The 18,951-nt window shown below is 39.8% G+C and overlaps 1 protein-coding gene and 1 pseudogene across 1 annotated transcript in view; one reads left to right on the forward strand and one right to left on the reverse strand.

Annotated features, from left to right (window-relative positions):
- Positions 1-529: 529 nt before the first annotated feature.
- LOC108285163 lies at positions 530-1,135 on the reverse strand (annotated as a pseudogene).
- Positions 1,136-9,058: 7,923 nt separating this feature from the next.
- LHFPL1 (LHFPL tetraspan subfamily member 1) overlaps positions 9,059-18,951 on the forward strand; it is a 52,886-nt gene continuing 42,993 nt past the window's right edge. Inside the window, exons 1-2 of the mRNA XM_017502125.2 lie at positions 9,059-9,314; positions 18,237-18,632. Coding sequence (XP_017357614.2) covers positions 18,251-18,632 — 382 coding nt within the window. The 5' untranslated portion in view covers positions 9,059-9,314; positions 18,237-18,250. The remainder of the gene's footprint in view (positions 9,315-18,236; positions 18,633-18,951) is intronic.

Raw genomic sequence — 18,951 nt, forward strand, 5'->3', positions numbered from 1 at the left:
GGAGCCTCCAGCACACCCTGAGCTACAGCCCCGCCAAAAGGCATCTTTCCTCACAGCCTCAAGGCCAGACGAAGGGCATGAAGAGTTTGTCAGGGTTTTTTCTTCTTTTTGCAAATTATAGATATATACAGTTGATAACTCAGCATTTCTAGCCAATAACCATAGACTTAATGCCACCTTAAAAATGAAAAATAAAAAATGCCAGAAACATCTTTAAATGCCTTGTCACACCAACCACAAAGTGCACAGAACAGGGAGAACACCAGAGTGCCTTTTCATTTTAAAAATATTTGGAAATATGAATGAGTTTGATACAATTTCAGGATACTCTGGACACCCAGCCACTTCATGTAAACCACTGACAATTTCTAGAGCATTTAGTGAGACTACAATATGATCTGGATCAAATTTTGTAATTAAACTTAATGAGGGCAACAGACACTTCTCAAATAAGAGCTGTGTCAATTACGACACTCCGTCACTCTAAGATATTCACAAGGTGACAGATAAAGTTTTTTAATTCTCCCTCTTACTCCTTCTCTTCTTCCTTCTCTTCTTCCTCTTCTTCCTCCTCATCTTCTTTGTCTTTCTCGTCCACCTTTTTCCAGGCAACTTTAGTGGGACTCTTTGCACCACTAAACTTTCCTTTATATTTATAGTCAGCAACATTGTTCTCATACTTCTCCTTCACCTTTGCTGCCTTAGTGAGGTAAGGCTGCTTTACACTGCCAGTTTAGTTCATCCACATCTCACCCAGCTTTTTTGCCCACATCTCCAATAGAGATGCCAGGATTTCTGGATTTGATCTTGGGGTGGAATTCTGAACAGAACAAGAAGAATCCAGACAGTGAACATTTGAGGGCATTAGAGTCCTTCTTCTTCTTGCCTCTTTCAGCTGCTCCATAAACCTTATTTTCTAATCATAATGTACTTCATCTGCCTTTGCCATTTTATCAAATTTAGATTTTTCTCTTCCAGTCATGGTCTTCCGCCTCTCAGAGCACTTCTTGGAAAATTCTGCAAAATTGACAGGGACCTCTGGGTTCTTCTTCTTACGTTCTTCTCTGTACATCTGTGCAAAGAAGGCATAAGCAGACATCTTGCCCTTTGGTTTCTTGTGGTCACCTTTAGCCATCCAGACTGTATTTTTCCCTAGCCCTTCTCATGTGTTTCTATTTGCATTATCCTAATGACTTATAATTTTGAGCATCCTCTCATGTGCTTATTGACCTTTTACATATATTCTTTGTAGAAATATATACTCAAGCCTTTTGTGTGTTTTAAAATTAGGCTGCATTCTTGTTCTTTATATATTTTAGATACTAGGCCCTTATCAGATACATGATTTGAAAATATTTCCTCCTCATGTGGGTTATCTTTTCACTCTCTTGATGGTGTCCTTTGATGCACAGAAGCTTTTAATTTTGAAGTCCAATTTATCTTTATTTTCCTTTGTTACTTGTGCTTTCGGTGTCATATCTAAAACACATTGCCAGAATCAAGGTCACAATAATTTATACCTATGTATTCTATGAGGTTTATGGTTTTAGCTTCTATATTGAGTTCTTTGATACATTTTAAATTAATTTCTGTATATGGTGTGAGATGAAGTCGAGGTTCAACTTTATTCTTTTGCATATAAATATACAGTTGTCCTTAACCTGCTTTTTGTTCCTTAAACACTTTGATCATTTGTATAACTTGATTATCTTTCCTCTCTTCTTTGTATGGCTGGCTTCTGATTTTTTAGGTCTCATGTGAAATATCACCTCATCAGAGTGTCTAAACTACCCCATCTAATCTAAAGTTGTCCTTATTCCCACCCCGACACTCTATCTTATGACCAAATTTTATTTATGTTTTAAAACTTATCTCTCTATTACATTAATGTTCACTTTTTTATTGGCTTTCTTTCCTATTAACATGTGAGCTCTGCGAGAGCAAGGACCTTGTCTGTACTCTTATCATTGTATCTCCAGTCTCTGACACATAACAGGTGGTCAACAGATTATTATAGAATAAAAGTAGTGGTCCCACAAGTAGTAGTAATACCAATAACAATTACCTCAAAATTATTTTGCTACTTAATGAATGATTTGTTCCCATAGTATAATGATAATTTTTTAAATTTTTTAAACTTTTTCCTTAGGTAGAAGAATTAAGTCCTTGGAAGGGTGAAAATGACCGCCCAAGGTGAAACAGAGAATCTTTGATTTGTGGAACAATTCTCAAAGCATTAATTTAGATTGTGGTATCCCACAAAAGTAAAGGAGAAAGACACAAGAGACACATGGCTTGAAGCTACTCAAGGCCAAATTCAAGGTGCTTGAATCTGCTTCCAGCCTCCCTGTATTTCCTCAAAGTTTGTCTAAAATCAGGAAAGAAAACCAGGTGGTAGCAGAGTTGATGGCTCCTTGCCAAGCACAGCAAGTGTCAGCTACTTAGTCGGCCCTTAGAACTCATTCAAAATGAAAAAGAATTGTTAAGGATACTGGAAATACTTTTTTATTTCTGAGTAAGATTGGTTTCTCTCAGCTCATCCCTAGTTACCACCGGACAGTAGTTGGTCGATACAGCACTTAAAGCTGGAAGGATATGTAACCACTTTGCCCCCACTCCCCACCTCCTTCCTGAGCCACTTCTTCCTGAGCCAGCTTTTGTCCTTGAGAAGCTGTGGTATGTGGGAAACAGGGTGGTTGGGGGAGGACAGACTAATCTTTGTCTCCTTCACAAGTCCTTGTTTCTTTACCTATCCCTTAAGTGTGAGTGTTTCTCGGGGCTGCTCCTGTCCCTGGCCCTTGTATTTGACAAATTCCTTTGTTCCATCATCTAAATTTAAGCCTAGAATTTTCCCCTGAACTCTAGACCCATATAACTATGTTTATCGTACATCTCCATTGAGATGTACAGAGATGCTTTGAACCTAATAGTCAAACTGAACTCAATAATTTACTAACCCTCAGTGTCCACTACCTGGGAGAAAGAATGTGGAGAGGTGGGGACATTGCTATGTACCCGTTTTTATTTTAATGAAGGATATATCTATGGACCGATTTTCTCAAAGTAGAAATTTAGGATTCATAAAATATTTCTCCCTTTCCCTTACACTCTTTTGGACTCTGCCTTCTGTCCTCATCCAGCTTTTCTTCTTTCTCCAGATTCTTTTTTTCCTGAATCTATTACCTAACAGACCTAAGAGCTCTTGGCTTCAGAGAAGTCAATTAACTTTTCTAGGCTTCAGTTTCCTGCTCTGAAAATGGGGGTAATGTTTATTTTATTAGGTTATTGTGAGGATCAACTTTACTATTCAAATTTCAGGAATGTTTACTTATTAAAAGGCAAGTACTGCTTGCAAGGATTAGGCAATGTTTGCCTGTAATTTCCAGCAAATATTCTTCATGACAGCTTCCTGGGCAGATCTTCTAAATAGAAGGCATGTCAGAATCCACCAATGTGCCTATGATTTTCCCAGTGATCAGAATTACATCCCAAGAAGTGGTGAAACAAAGTTGTTTCGCTGTCAATTGCTTTACTCATTACTGCCAAAAAAACATGGTTTATATTGCAGGTCACTAGGCAAATGCCCAAATGTGCTCTGGGGTGGTCTTAAACCAGCACCCAAATACTTAGCCAGAGAACAAAGCTGAGGTTTATAGAGTAGAGATTTTCTTATTGTATGGTCTTTGCTTCCTGCAGCTGTTGCTTTATGGGATTTGCTGGGAAAGCAGTCTAGTTTGTAGCACTGTCTCCACTGGCCAGCCACTGGCCCTATCAGATTACCCCTGTAGAAAAGGTTGCTGTGTATTTCCTGAGCTCTCTGTCTCATTTCCTGAGCATTTTTTTTTGGGGGGGGGGTGCTATCTTGTAGCCTTTACTTTTCCTTCAGCCTGTAAGCCAGCACTGAAATGGCAAAATATATGTCCATCCTTTTAGCTCTTTTGATGTCCTTCTGTGGTATGGTTACCCAGGTCTTTTGGAGCAGGCTGGCTGGCTCTACTATTCAGCAAAGCCAGGAACTATTGTAATTCTGTAATAACCAACGAGATGCCTAGAAAGGAAAGTCTGTGTGAGTGAGGCCCCGAAATTGACAAAGCTCCATGACTTGCTTTAAGAGACAGAGGCAAGAACAATTTCTTGGTTCTGAAATGCTGCTTCTCTTGGTTCATTGAATTGTCTAAAACTGAGTTTTAGAAATAATTCTCCAGGAAATGAATAGAGGTGGTCTGGAAAATTAGCCATGCTACCAATGTCCACTCCTCCACAGGGTTTGGCTGACTGAGAAGGGAGGGATGTTTATGTTAGAAAGTCTTTGAAAGACACCGATGGCTTTGTGGTAAGAGAGGTGGGATGAGGACAAGTGACAGAGAAAATACTGTTGAGGAAGTTGGGAGAGGATTTATTCTTTCAGCTCTCTGGACCATCATTTATGACACTGCCTTAGGAGTAAAATTCTACTCAAATCGTCATTAACTGGACCATGAGAGAGTAGACTTTTGTTCCTAAGCAAACCAATCTCATAATTAGTTTAGCATTGGGGTACTTTGAATACAAGGGCCCAAGGTATATAGAATTCTGGTATATAGGACTTTTTAAGAGTTTTGTATTAACATCTTGGAAATTTTTACTAAATCTGTATGTATTTATTTATTTAGAGATGGAGTGTCACTCTATCGCCCAGGCTGGAGTGCAGTGGTGCCACCTCAGCTCACTGCAGCCTTCACTTTCTGGGCTCAAGTGATTCTCCTGCCTGAGACTCCCGAGCAGCTGGAATTACAGGCGCCTGCCACCGTGCCCAGCTAATTTTTGTATTTTTACTACAGATGAGGTTTCACCATGTTGGCCAGGCTTTTCTCAAACTCCTGACCTCAAGTGATCCACCCGCCTCGGCCTCCCAAAGTGCTGGGATTACAAGCATGAGCTACTGTACCTGGCCACTAAATCTGTTTTTATTGGTACATAATACATGTACGTATTTTCAGAGTACAAATGATAATTTGATACATTCATATAATGTGTAAAGATTAAATCAGGGTAATTGAAACATCCATCACCTTAACTATTTTTCTTTTTCTTATCTTAGGAACATTTAAATTATTATCTGCTAGCTATTTGGAAGTGTATAATAGATTAATGTTAACTGTAGTCACCCTACTGATCTACCACACACTAGGTCTTATTCTAACTGTATATTTGTACCCACTAACTAACCTGTACTCATCCTCCTTCCCCGCTGGCTTCCCAGGCCTCTGGTAATCACAAATCTACTCTCCATCTTCCTAAATCTGTTTCTTAAAGTTTATTTAAATATAAATATGCTTACAGAAAGATACTCATAGTGGTGAATATAATGAAATTTAGTTTAACTTATCCTATACAATTTGGACCCAAAATTTGGTACATGATTCTAGTTAAAAAAAGGATTTGCAATCTGTTTTATTTTCATCTACTATAAATATAATAAAAATCCTCCCTCAAAAGCTGTTAAAGCAGGCAGCAAGATCCATGAGCAAATTTATTTTTGGTTTACTTCTGAATAATACACAAATTGCACTGCAAAAGCTTCAAAGTTGGTGCAGCAAAATATTTTTGAAATGCATTTTAAAATATATTTTGAAACATATTGTGTAGTGGAGACAAGCCTATGTGTAACATATGAAACAACTATAACAGCAATCTCATTTTTGTTAATATTGTGTGTAGCTTATAAATCTATACAGACCAAGATAAAAGTAACTTCTTGAACCTGAGTTCTAGTGATATGCTGGAGCTGGCTTTTATCGACTTCTAAGAATCAATTGTTCATATCTCTTCCCAATTCTACTTTTACTGATGTCAAGCTGGCAGCCTGAACTTGGCCATGATGGCAGTATTTATACTATGGCAATCAGCAAATGCCACAAATCAGGGCTCTTTTGCAGCCCTCTACCCTCTGCCTCTTGAAGCCAGTTACTAAACATTTGCCAGTACCCCACATCACTGCTTAACACTATCAGTTCATCCTCTGAGGTCAAAAAGGAAACTCAACAAAAGTGTTATTGGTTCTCATTTTCATATACTAAAGAAATGTAAGTTTCATCTCTAGGTTTTCAATCTATAATTGAAATCATGGTATAGGCAAGGGGTACCTTCCATATCCAACTTGTATTAGCGACAGGTCATGGAATTCATATGGTTTTAAATTTGCAAACATATACATATAAATTTCCCACAAAGTTCAAGGGCAATAGAATTCTAGAAATAATTTTTCAAAATAAATGCTTCTGTCTTGGAAGACTAGAACAGAATATACATCCATAGTAATAAGAGAAGCAGCATTGACAAAAGAGGAAAAAAATGACTTAAAATATGTTGGAAAACAACACCAACAGAGGTTGAAAGGATAGTTAATAGAAAAATACCTTTTCATAAGACTACAAAATATTCGGCTTAGCTGAACTCCAGTGTGTTGCTAACTCATAGGGAATAGATTTTAAAGAACTAGTGTAGGTTAACTGGCACTTTAACAAAGCTGACAGCAAGCAGCATTTCTTTTTATTTCACCATTTTCCCTTACTTTTCCAACCTCTTCCTCCTCATAATCAACATAATGTCTGTAATCTACTGGTGTGTGTTTAACCAGGGGTCAACATCTTTTCTCTGTAAAGAATCACTTAGTAAATATTTTGAGGTTTTGTGGACCATAAGATCTCTGTCACAACTACTCAACTCTGCAGTTGTAGATGATACATAAGTGAATAAACTGTGGGAGTGTGCCAATAAAACTTTACAAAAACAGACAGCCTGCTGGATTTGGCATGCACAGTCTCTGGCTTGCTGACCCCTTGTCTAGACTGCAGAATGCTGTGGGAGTGTTGACTTCATTTGGCAAATGCTATTGTATGCAACAGTGTTTGACAAATGAGGGATGGGGATGGGGATACATAACAGAATCACCTGTTGCCCACATCTTACCCTTGCAGAATCTCTTATTCCAGACTGATCAAAGGCAGGATTTAGGTATTCCCTAGTTCCCTTTCCAATATCCATTTTAGCACCATCCCATCCCCTAAATACATTACAAGAAGTGTTCTTTTCTCAAGCCTTTCTACATGATCTTATAAAACCATGGCTGAAGAGCATCTTTAATTGAAAAGATATCAAGAGCCACAGATGCAAGCACTTTTTTTTTTTTCTGAGAGAGCTTTCAACTGTTAATTTAAGAATAGGAAATAAAACTTTGCCCAATACATTAGATTATTATTTAGTATACACCCAAGTGTCTACATTATTCCATTTAAGGGAACTAGAGGCACAGGGGAAAGAGGCTAAAACGAGGAAATTAAAATGGTACTTTTCTTAGAGTTTCAAATAATGATAGGTTCCCCAAATGACAGGTGTAGTCACTAAGCAAAGGGCAATATTTGCTGCTGTGCATAGAGTGGAGATCATCTATTTTTTATATGTCAATATTTTCAGCTATATCTCACATAGTTACTACGTGTCAGTTAATGTTAACCTATTTTTAATGAAGCAGGGCCTCATTTCTTTTTATATAATCCTATGTCTGAAGAAATGGTTCTTAAGGGAATGACACCCGGGAGATTATAAAACTTAGTTGGGGGGCTTACACTGCCAAAAGTCTGACATTCCATCTAAGGCGTCATTTTTGCTTCCCCCAGAAACATGATGGCCTTAGTAAGCCATGATTAAAGATGGAAATGTGACTTATCACTATGTTATAGAAAAAAATGGTAAAAATTGCCGATGGAAAGTTGCTAGATAGACAAATGCATGCATGAATGTAAGATTGTATCACAGATAAAAGGCACGATGCAGGTCATATGCACAGATGGCAGGAGAAACTTTGTAAGTTCATTAAGGTATCATGGTACAATTAATATGTTAGTTTACGATCATATCTTGAATTGTTGCCCCAAAATGATAGAAAATCATGGGGTTTCACCATGTTGGCCAGGCTGGTCTCAAATTCCTGACCTCAAGTGATCCGCCCACCTTGGCCTCCCAAAGTGCTGGGTTACAAGAATGAGCTAGCGTTCCTGGCCACTAAATCTGTTTTTATTGGTACATAATATATGTACGTATTTTCAGAGTACAAATGATAATGTTAACCTATTTTTAATGAAGTTTATTAAAGTTGTAAGTTCGTTAAAGAATCATGGTACAATTAATATGTTAATTTACAGTCATATCTTGAATCGTTGCCCCAAAATGATAGAAAATAGGCCTAATCACCTTTGTTGCATTCTGGTGAGGGAACTGGGCCATCAGAGAAGCATAGATACTTTGGATCAGTCCAGTGTGCTCTGTTAAGTTAACCATTCATCCTTCTAACTGATTTGGATTTGTTCAGCAAAGTTCCCTGTTCACAGGAAATCTAGGAGGGGAAAAGAGACCAAAAATAATAATAATAATAATATTATGGCATAATAATATTATTATTATGCAAATAATAATAATAATAATACAAGGTAGAACATAAGAAGTTTCCCCAAATAGGAAGTGCCAGGGACATTCACAGGAGGGAAATATGACATCAGGTTGGAGTAAAACATCAGGCAAAGCTCCATTCATCTCCAGACCACTCAGCTCTTTTCCCAAGCAGAGGAGAAGTTATTAGTGCACTGGGATAAATTAGACACGGACTTTTGATTGTACTATTACTATAAAAACGTATTAATTTTTCTTTCAATGTATGATTTCAACAAATTCTTAAATGTAACCTCGTTATATCTTGGAGCCAAAGATTGCTCTGCTGGAACATCTTCCCCATTAGGCAATGGAAATCAGCTTGGGGAGAAGAGGTTGTTCTGCCTTACTCTCATGAGGCATATGTTATCTCAGTCACTTCCAGCTACATGGGTCTGCTACCTACCATAGTGGAGATTATTTAGGGCATTGGAGGAAAATTAAGAGAATGTGTGTTCCTCAGCAGGCTTTTGGGCAGCAAGTGAGGAAGTTAGATATGCAGTTCAAGAGTGGGCATGTCTGCTTGTGTGTGTGTGCACACACGCACACATACACACAGAGCTGAGTTGTCTGGTGTGAGGTTGGAGGTGGGGGGGACTCTGCCCGCTAAGCTACTTTCTATTTTAAGTGCCTGTATGTCTCAGGCTGGGTTTGAAGCCTCCAGCGTGTTTGGAGTTAATTCCCATTAGGTTGGACTCCGCCCCTCTCTCCCAAAGGTAAAGCAAGGTTTTCAGGCATCTCTGCAAAGGGCAGCTAGGATTCCCATCCCTGTCTAACAAGCTGTGAGGAGAAGTTGTTTCTGAGATCTGAGCCTGAAGAGAGAGTCAGTCGGCCTTCGTGGTCAGAAGGTAAATATGCAACTTGGGTCAAATGTAATTCAAACAGCTGGATAAGAAACTGCTTTGCTCTCCCCTTGCTCAGCGCCCCCACCCCCCACCCGGCTTCTCTCCTTCCTTTCTCAGGCTTCCTGTCCTTTCATCTCAAAGCTCAGAGAAGCCGTTTTCTACCCAAGGGCAGCCTGGTGCTTTTTATTTCTTCATAGTCCGTTGTTTGCACAGACTGCTAAGATGAATCAGGGCTGGATTCCTATTTCATATTGACAAGATTTGAGGACCTAAGGGTTAAGTACTAGTTGGATTCCCCAGGGGAGTTGGTAACCTGAGGACAGGAAGTGCCTGTTTCTGAGATTGGAGAGAGGGATTTTGTTCTGACCTGTCTATACAAGTAAAAATGGATCCAGTTTGCTAATGTGGTAGGTTGATCTCCTAGACTTGCCTAAATCTAAGGGGTTATGTGACTGAAATGGGGTAATTAATTTAAACTGAAATGCAAACATTGAGGCCTGTCAGTCTGGAAATAAAAGAATACATCCATTTGGTAAATATTTATGAGTTCCTACTATGTGCCAAAGCATGATGATTTCCAGAAGAACCTGAAATACTTAAACTATAAATCCATTCTTGCAAAAAACTCTCAGCCAAATGGTTTCATTTTGTGATGGGGACCAGAAAATAGAATGAAGCCTAGGGGTGAGGAAAAATCACCAATGGAGCGGTTGTGGGGAGGGGAGAGATGTTCTAATTCTTAGGTGGTTTCAAGTCTTTTCCATTACTTATGAGAGAATAGGGTCTTTTCTGGTAGAAAAGGAGATAATTGATACCTTCTCTGGTGTTAGGTATAGTGCAGATATTGTTTCACTTGAATTTTATGCTTCATCATTTCCATTTTATAAATGAAACTGAAACTCAAAGGTTTTAAGTGATCTTTTTTATGTACATATAGCCTGTAAGGGGTAGACCTCAGGACTCTGTCTCTGATCTGATGCCAAAATCATGACTCTGCCACTAAAACAGTATTCCTCAATCATTAATTCCAATTAGAATTAATTGACGATTTTAAAAAATATGAATTTCCATAAATTTGCATTCAGTGAATCTAGGAGGAGGTGACATAGTCTGCATTTTGAACAAGCATTGAAAGTGATTCTGTTGAGAAACCTTCTTGATATACCATGCTGCCTCTCAACTTCTCTGAAGTGATTGGAAAAGCAATCAGCCCATCTTTTTCCCAGATAGGCCAGATTCACTCAATGGAGGTCAGCTGTGGTGACATTTTATTCCCAGCTTACACGATGAGGTAGAGAGACTAATGGGCAACTATAGCAGGGCTGAGGTTATACCTAAGGGTGTAGGGGGATGCTTTAGCAGTTAGTCCATCGTCAATAGGGCTTAACAGCGTCTTGTCAGCGATCTTCATAGGGGTAGTTTCTAACCAGCTGAGAGTGTGAGAGAAAACTCCTAGACAACCAGCGGATCACTGAAGATGATGGCACCTGTCTAGCCAGAGTAAGAACTGAGTTGAAGATCTCTCATTGGCACCCCACTTTGAAAATATTTAAAATTTATTTATCTATATTTTCTTTTTTTTTTTTTTTTTTGAGACAGAGTCTCACTCTGTCTCCAGATGCCAGGCTGGAGTACAGTGGCACAATCTCGGCTCACTGCAACCTCCGCCTCCCGGGTTCAAGCAATTTTCCTGCCTCAGCCTCCCGAGTAGCCGGGACTACAGACGTGCACCACCATGCCCAGCTAATTTTTATATTTTAGTAGAGACGAGGTTTCACTGTGTTGGCCAGGGTGGTCTTGATCTCTTGGCCTCGTGATCTGCCTGCTTCGGCCTCCCAAAGTGCTGGAATTACAGGCGTGAGCCACCGTGCCCGGCCTATGTATGTTTTCAAATATATTTATTTAGAATTGATCATTTCTAAGTTATCAATTGCTCAATTAGTCCTTTCTCTCCACATCGTCTCTGGCTTCCTGCCTTTTAATGCCTTACCTGCTCTTGAGTATTCCCACTACTGATGGAGAGATGGAAGTAAACACATAAACTCACCCAATGCAGTTTTCCTAGTCTTTCTACCCCAGACTAAAAGAGGAGGGAAGGATAAAGGCCCAGAAGGCGGTCCAGCAAACATGAAATCTGAGGAATTTGAAATAAAAGACTTAAATCTAAAGAGAGATCTTCTTAGAGTCACCAAGATGCAAATGGAAAGTAAAGCACTTTGAGAGAGTACATCATGAGATGATTTCAGGCACAGGAGAACTCAGAGTACCTCTCATCATGGAGATAGCCAGAGGAGAAGAAACCCCTCAGGGAGATAGGCAGCAGAAAATAAGGAGAGAAATGTTGGAGGAGTAGCAGCAATTTTTTGAAGCTTTATCTGAAGCAGAAAGATCTAGCATGGTCAGGCTGCTTATATACCCAACTTGATACAAGGAGTCACATTGGTCCAACACATTTCTCTGCAGCAGGACTCTATTTACCCACTGGAAACATATGCCTACATATCTTGTTCATTTCCTAGGGAAGTCTCAACACTGAGTAAGACATATTTGTAACAGGATTGGCAGGAAGACAATGCACACTGTCTGGGGGCGTAAGGAAAAAGGCCTGTTCACATTCCTTTGCCAACACCAGTGCCAAGAAAGCTGCTCTTCACAGACCAGTCCTAAACCAGCAGTCTTGCACACATGTTTCCCTCAGCAGCTGTTAAGTCACTGACTCCCTTTCTTACCACTTCACGTTCTAGTCTTTAATTTGCTTTCTGTTTTGCCTGGACCCTCTTACCCTTGGAAAGGCAGTGCTTTCTCTAACTCAGAAGTTTAACAACAAGCTCAACTGGGAATAAAAGGATTTGTGTCTTTTTTTGTGGGTACTAGGGTGGAGGTGACAGAAGAAGGAGTAGGTTTGTTTCTCTCTGCCAAGAGAAATACAAAAGCAACATTTCACTTTCATTGATACTTCATTGTAAGTGCCCATACGTGAATAGGTATACAAGGGAGTGAAAAAAAATTGAGAACAAATGATTAAAGGCTTGGCAATTGGATACCACAGGGAGAGGGAGAATGCTTATTATGGGGAAAAAGGCTAAGGGTCTCCTGCCAGTAATCTGAGTTGATGAAGGGCTCTCATCTGGAAGATGGTGTCTAGCTGTTCTCCATCCCCTCTGAGGACCCAACAAAAGGATCTGGCCTTAGGTTGCAACAAGAAATGTTTATAAAGGTATATAACAAATGATTTGTCGACAGTGAGAGTTGTTAAGCTACTAAGATATATTATAGATTTCCCTTTCCTGGAGTTCTTTGGAAGTAGTGAGATAACCATTTGCCATGTATGGTTTAGGTGGGGTTCTTGACTTCTACCCACAGGGCTGTGCTAAAATGGCTAGCATATCTCTAAAGATGAGCAGACATTAGGTTTTAGTAAGGATAGCAAATTCAGAACAGAACTCATGCTTTTATCCTTTTTATTACAACTTTCCGGCCACATTCACTGCATCTTATACAACCAGTCTTAGAAACAGGCTTGCGGCCCATCTAGCAGATAAAACAAAGCTGAGGAATGAAGGATAATGTGACACCAAAAGAAAGAGGTTCAACTCCAATCCTATCAATGCCTGGTAACTGGACCACTCAGCAGAAGCATCAAGTTGAGTTCTTGGTTACTGAGATCCAGTGTGACTGTTTGGCTGGATATTCCAGATCAGGGAAACAAAGCTGTTACATACATGAAGTATATAACAAGAATTAAGATAGAATGAAATATAGCATTGTTTGTGATTTCTAATTATTTAAAGTCACTTAGCCAGTTTCTGGGAATGAACTTGGCTTGCATTGGAGGGCTATCATGAAGGAGACTACTCCATTGCAGGTGGCATAATTAAAAGCATTTTCTAGAATATACTTCACTGTCCAGCACATGTGAACATAAAGCAGTGTGTGTGAACAGACTCCATGTGCCCTGCAGCTTTTCTATCCAGCCACAAGAGAAGTTGGGCTGAGACTCATATTGTGTTCAGAACTATTAAGCAATTGGATCTCTGAGATCTCTTCCTTGACTGCATTCAAGTCAAGTTTATGATTTAGGAAGGTTTGCATTTAAAGTGTATAAGCTTCATATCTCCAAGGTTTAATTCCATGATCATTTTTAACTTTATATTGTTTGAGTCCTAAAAAGAGAATATTAGAAAATTATCTGTGGCAGTGATTCTTAACCCACTGTCCATGGGTTGTGCTAGCTCATGACATCTCTAGTCCTAAATATATCTGAAAATAGGTTGACCACTTCATCCAAGGTTGTTTGGGACTTTCCTGGTTTTATCACTGAAAATTCCACATCCCAGGAAACCCCTGAGTCCCAGGAAAACAGGCATGGTTGGTTACACTAGTTCTAAATGAAATAAGGACTATGAATTTTTCCTAAAGTTGAAATTACCTCATCTAAATTCTGAAAAACAATGAGTTTTTCTAAAGCTAAACACATTTACTTTAAATTGAATTTTGAGAATTTGTCTTCCTATGTCTTGGCTTCAAAATTTTACTTTAAACTGAAATCATGGTGACAGCAGTTGATAGTATTATAGTTTAATTCATCAGCTTCCTTTGTCACAGGTGAGGACAACCATATTATTACAACCCCTCCTCTCATTTCTACTGTAGTCTTGGTACTGCACACTGATATAGTGTGTTCCTCTGCCTTAAGTTCTCTGCCCCTCCTACTGGTTGTCATACTGGGACTTTTAAAAAAAATTTATTTTTCTCATAAGTTATTAGTGTACAGGTGTTATTTGGTTACCTGAGCAAGTTCTTTAGTGGTGATTTGTGAGATTTTGGTGCATCCATCTCCCAAGCAGTATACACTGCATCATGTTTGTAGTATTTTATCCCTTGCCCCCTTCCCACTCTTTCTCCCAATCCCCCAAAGCCCATCATATCATGCTTATGCCTTTGCATCCTCATAGCTTAGCTCCCACATATCAAGGAGAAATATGACGTTTGGTTTTCCATTCCTGAGTTCATCACTTAGAGTAATAGTCTCCAATCTCATCCAGGTCACTGCAAATTGTGTTATTCCTTTTTATGGCTGCATAGTATTCTATCATATATATACACACATATATTTAATACATATGTATTATATTTACATATGTATATGTATTACATATGTGTATATATATGATGGAATATATACATATGTACTATGTTTATATATGTATATGTATTACATATATGTGTGTATATATATATATCAAAATGTCTTTATCCATTCATTGAATGATGGACATTTGGGTTGGTTCCACAATTTTGCAGTTGTGAATTGTGCTACTATAAACATTTGTGTGCAAGTATATTTTTTGAATAATGACTTATTTTATTCTAGGTAGACACTCAGTAGTGGGATTGCTGAATCAAATGGTGATTCTACTTTTAGTTCTTTAAGGAATCTCGACACTGTTTTCTACAGTGGCTGTGTTAGCATACATTCCATTATTAGTGTAGAAGTGTTACCTGTTGACTGTATCCACACCAACATTTACTGTTTTTTTCATTTTTTGATTATGGCCATTCCTGCAGGAGTTTGGTGATATCACACTGTGATTTTGATTTGCATTCCCTGATCATTAGTGATGTTGAGGATTTTTTCATATGTTTGTTGGCCATTTGTATATCTTCTTTTGATAATTGTCTATTCTTGTCTTTAGCCCAGTTTTTGATGGGATTGTTTGCTTTTTCCTTAATGATTTGTTTTAGTTCGTTGTAGATTCTGGATATTAGTCCTTTGTCAGATGCATAGATTGTGAAGATTTCCTCTCACTCTGTGAGTTGTCTGCTTACCCTACTGACTGTTCCTTTTGCCGTGCAAAAGCTCTTTAGTTTAATTAGGTCCCAGCTATTTATCTTTGTTTTTATTGGCATTTGCTTTTGGGTTCTTTGTCATGAAATCCTTGCCTAAGCCAATGTCTAGAAGGTGTTTTTCAATGTTATCTTGTAGAATTTTTATAGCTTCAGGTCTTGGGTTTAAGTCCTTAATCCATCTTGAGTTGATGTTTGTATAAGATGAGAGATGAGGTTCCAGTTTCATTCTCCTGCATGTGGCTAGCCAATTATCCTAGCACCATTTGCTGGAAATGGTGTCCTTTCCCCACTTTATGTTTTTGTTTGCTTTGTTAAAGATCAGTTTGTTGTTAGTATTTGGGTTTATTTCTGGATTCTCTATTCTGTTCCATTGGTTTATATGTCTATTTTTATATCAGTACCATGCTGTTTTGGTGACTATCGCCTTATAGTATAGTTTGGAATCGGGTAGCGTGATGCCTCTAGATTTGTTCTTTTTGCTTTGGGACTTTTGATCTCCGGGTGATGATGTCCATGAGGGACATTCAGTTAGTTTTGACTTCAAGTGCTGAGATTGAAACAAATCATGTTCTTATTCTGATGGTTTATGCACTCTGTCTGGAGAAATTGGGTTTCCTTCTGTCTTCCCTGGAATTCTTTCCTGATTCTTCAACATTTTTTGAAATTCTCTATGGGAAATCGTGGAAGCTTTTAATTGTAATACTTTTGGGTAATACTGTAGGGGGAGGCTGCAGGTAAAAGGGAAGTGAGAAATTATGGCTTTGCCATTGAATCACTGTGTATCCTTGGGTAAATCACGTGTCTTTCTGAAACCCAATTTGCTCATTTTTAAATTTAGGATAATACCTTTCTTACTAACCTAAGAGGATCATTGGGCAAAGCACATAAAATAACGGATTTGGAAGGGATTGTGATGACATAGCTAATAACTGTTTGTCAGCTTGTTTCCTCTCCTCCTCTGGCCTGGGCTTCTTCATCAGGAAATGAGTCTGTAACAGAGGGCTGCTTGCACTTTTTGTAATCTTGCAAACTCTAATATAACAAGCAGAGGCATTACCTCATTGCAGCCAACCATACCTGCTGTCTAACAGCAATTACTCAAAACTAGTTGAACTTCTCCCCCTGTCGCCTTTCAATCCCTCATCACATCTTTCTCTCATTCCCCCCATCCTCAGCCACAAAGCCTAATTCCCAGGGGCCCAGCTCAGGGCACTTTCTTCTCAAGCCCTAACATTCCAGAGCAAGCACCTGCAATTTACGATCTCTGCTCCCTTGCTGCACAAAATACATATGTATCAAGAGGGGAATTGTGGTGGAGTGAAAAATGAGCATTATATTAAGAATCAAATAACTGGGCTCTGATCTGGCCAGTGTACCTCACTAGCCCTTCACCCTTGAGTAAATCACTTCCTCTCCATATTCCCCATCTGTAAAGTGATGGAGAGGGATTAGTTTAGCATTGTGTGGTAGAAAAGTACTGGCCTAGGCATCTGCAGATCAGGTTTCTGGTTCTGATGTTGCTGCTTGCTAACTTACTTTGTGACTTGAAGAATATCACTTCCTCCTTTACTGGGCCAAATTCTCCCATATGTGAAACCAGAAGGTTGGATTAAATGATTCATTAAATTCTCTACCCATCTGGAAATTGAATAATTCTATGCAATGGGTTTCATTAAACAAGCTTGAATTTGACTGCCTGCTCTATGTTAGGCCCTGTTTGACGATGGTTGTGAAAGGGTTCATGGCTGAGACCCTGAGACACTTGGTACCTCTGCTGCTTGTTCCTGTCAGTGTCTAAAGTTGGCAATGTGGTGATGACCCCATACAGCCAGTTTCTGCACTTTCCCTGCTTTGGGTCCCCCAGCCTCCTTCCCTGTCCTTTATACCACCATATATAACTTTAAGCAATGGTGATGAATCACGGAGAAATTTCTTAAAGATATTCCACCATCTGCTTGCTGGAGACATTCACAGTGCTGTCATCAAGATGCAGTGTGGTCTCTAGCCGCCCCAATAGAGAAATAGGCCAGAAAGCAATGGCAGATTAATGGAGTTGGGAGGGAAGTGGTTGATTTTTGACAGAGGGGTCTGTGAAAACCATTTGTGAGCTGACCTGAGAAACGGTCTGGAAAGACTCTCAGTATCTTGATTGCAAGATTACTTGCTCCAAAAGGGACTTTGAAAGGTCCTTATAGCTATATGTTCCTGCTGCAAGGTAGGGAGTGCCTGATCCTGATCTATTTCAGAACTTTGAGAAGCTTTTTGAATTATAACCAGCAAAGGACAAGGAAGCTTTTCTTAATAGCCAGTCCAGAGTTAACCTCTACTGGTTGGAAAGTTGCCTCCCATTTAGATTGTGGGAAAAGTGACTGATCAGTGCCCTCTCAATGACAGGTATAGGGTATGGGACTAGACACTCCTTATTTTATTCTATCCATTTTAACCTGGCCGATGTATCCCAGTTGAAAAGCCTACACCAACACACTGGTGGACATTTTACCAAAGTCAAATGGGACCATCCTGTAGCTCCATGGCAAGCTCTCTTTCCCTCTTACCACTTATAGTAGGGGAAGGTCCTGTTAAGTTGTCTTGCTTCTCCTTCACTCACTGAAAACAAGTTTGTTCCTGATCCTCTTCAGATATTGCCTCTTTCCAAGCTACCAGGCCAGCAAGTCCATTCAGCTGGAAGCTGGGAGAGCAGCCTTGTTTTCATTTAGACTCCTTTTCTGCCACTTGTTCCACGATGTATGTCAAGAGTTAAAAGCTGTCTGATCACTGTATTTGAGTTGGCAAAGCAGACCCTAATTCCGTTATCTGGTTCCTCCACTGTAGACTGAAGACCATAGAACTCTAAATGAGGCAGAAGGAAGGGAAGGTGGGAAAAGTACTGAAAAGGAAAATCCCGCAGGGATCCAAATGGTCCTCGAGAGAATAATCTTACCCAGAAGCAAGGACCAAGTGACATATAACTGGGCCCCAGGACTGGCCAACCAGATGAAAAATAGGCCAGTGGAGCCTACATGGTAACTTATTGCATTTGGTGCTGTGACGCAACTCATCTCCACATCCCTGCAGAGAAACCTGAGACCATGAGGAGCAGCCTGACCATGGTGGGAACCCTCTGGGCCTTCCTGTCCCTTGTTACTGCTGTGGCCAGTTCTACCAGTTATTTCCTACCTTACTGGCTCCTTGGATCCCAGCTCGGGAAGCCAGTGTCATTTAGCACATTCCGGAGGTGCAACTACCCTGTGCGGGGAGAGGGACACAGTCTGATCATGGTGGAAGAATGTGGGCGTTATGCCAGCTTCAATGCCATCCCAAGCCTGGCCTGGCAGATGTGCACGGTGGTGACAGGTGCCGGCTGTGCTCTGCTGCTCCTGGTGGCACTGGCTGCTGTCCTGGGTTGCTGCATGGAGGAGCTCATCTCCAGAATGATGGGACGTTGCATGGGAGCAGCGCAGTTTGTTGGAGGTAAGACTGTCCTTCTGGAATTGGGTAAGTTGGGTAGCTTTGGGGCAGGGAGGAGTGGGGAGCATAGCCCTATGGGGAAATCCATTCTCACCCCCTTCACTTTGTCCAACTCTAAGGCTATGAATGAGGTCTCCTTTAAAATACTTAGTCTAGGACTTCATAAAGTGCAATCAATATCAGAGTTTTGTTCATAGCAAATTTGGCTAGTAGGTAGAGTTGATATCTGTTGTTTACCCTCTATTTTTGTCACCTTCATCTGCCTGCGGGTTGCCCATTTAAAAACATTATCTATTAATATATCTGCCTTCCACAGGGAGCA

The sequence above is a fragment of the Cebus imitator genome, unplaced genomic scaffold, assembly GCF_001604975.1.
Source record: "Cebus imitator isolate Cc_AM_T3 unplaced genomic scaffold, Cebus_imitator-1.0 Scaffold292, whole genome shotgun sequence".
NCBI classification, from domain to species: domain Eukaryota; kingdom Metazoa; phylum Chordata; class Mammalia; order Primates; family Cebidae; genus Cebus; species Cebus imitator.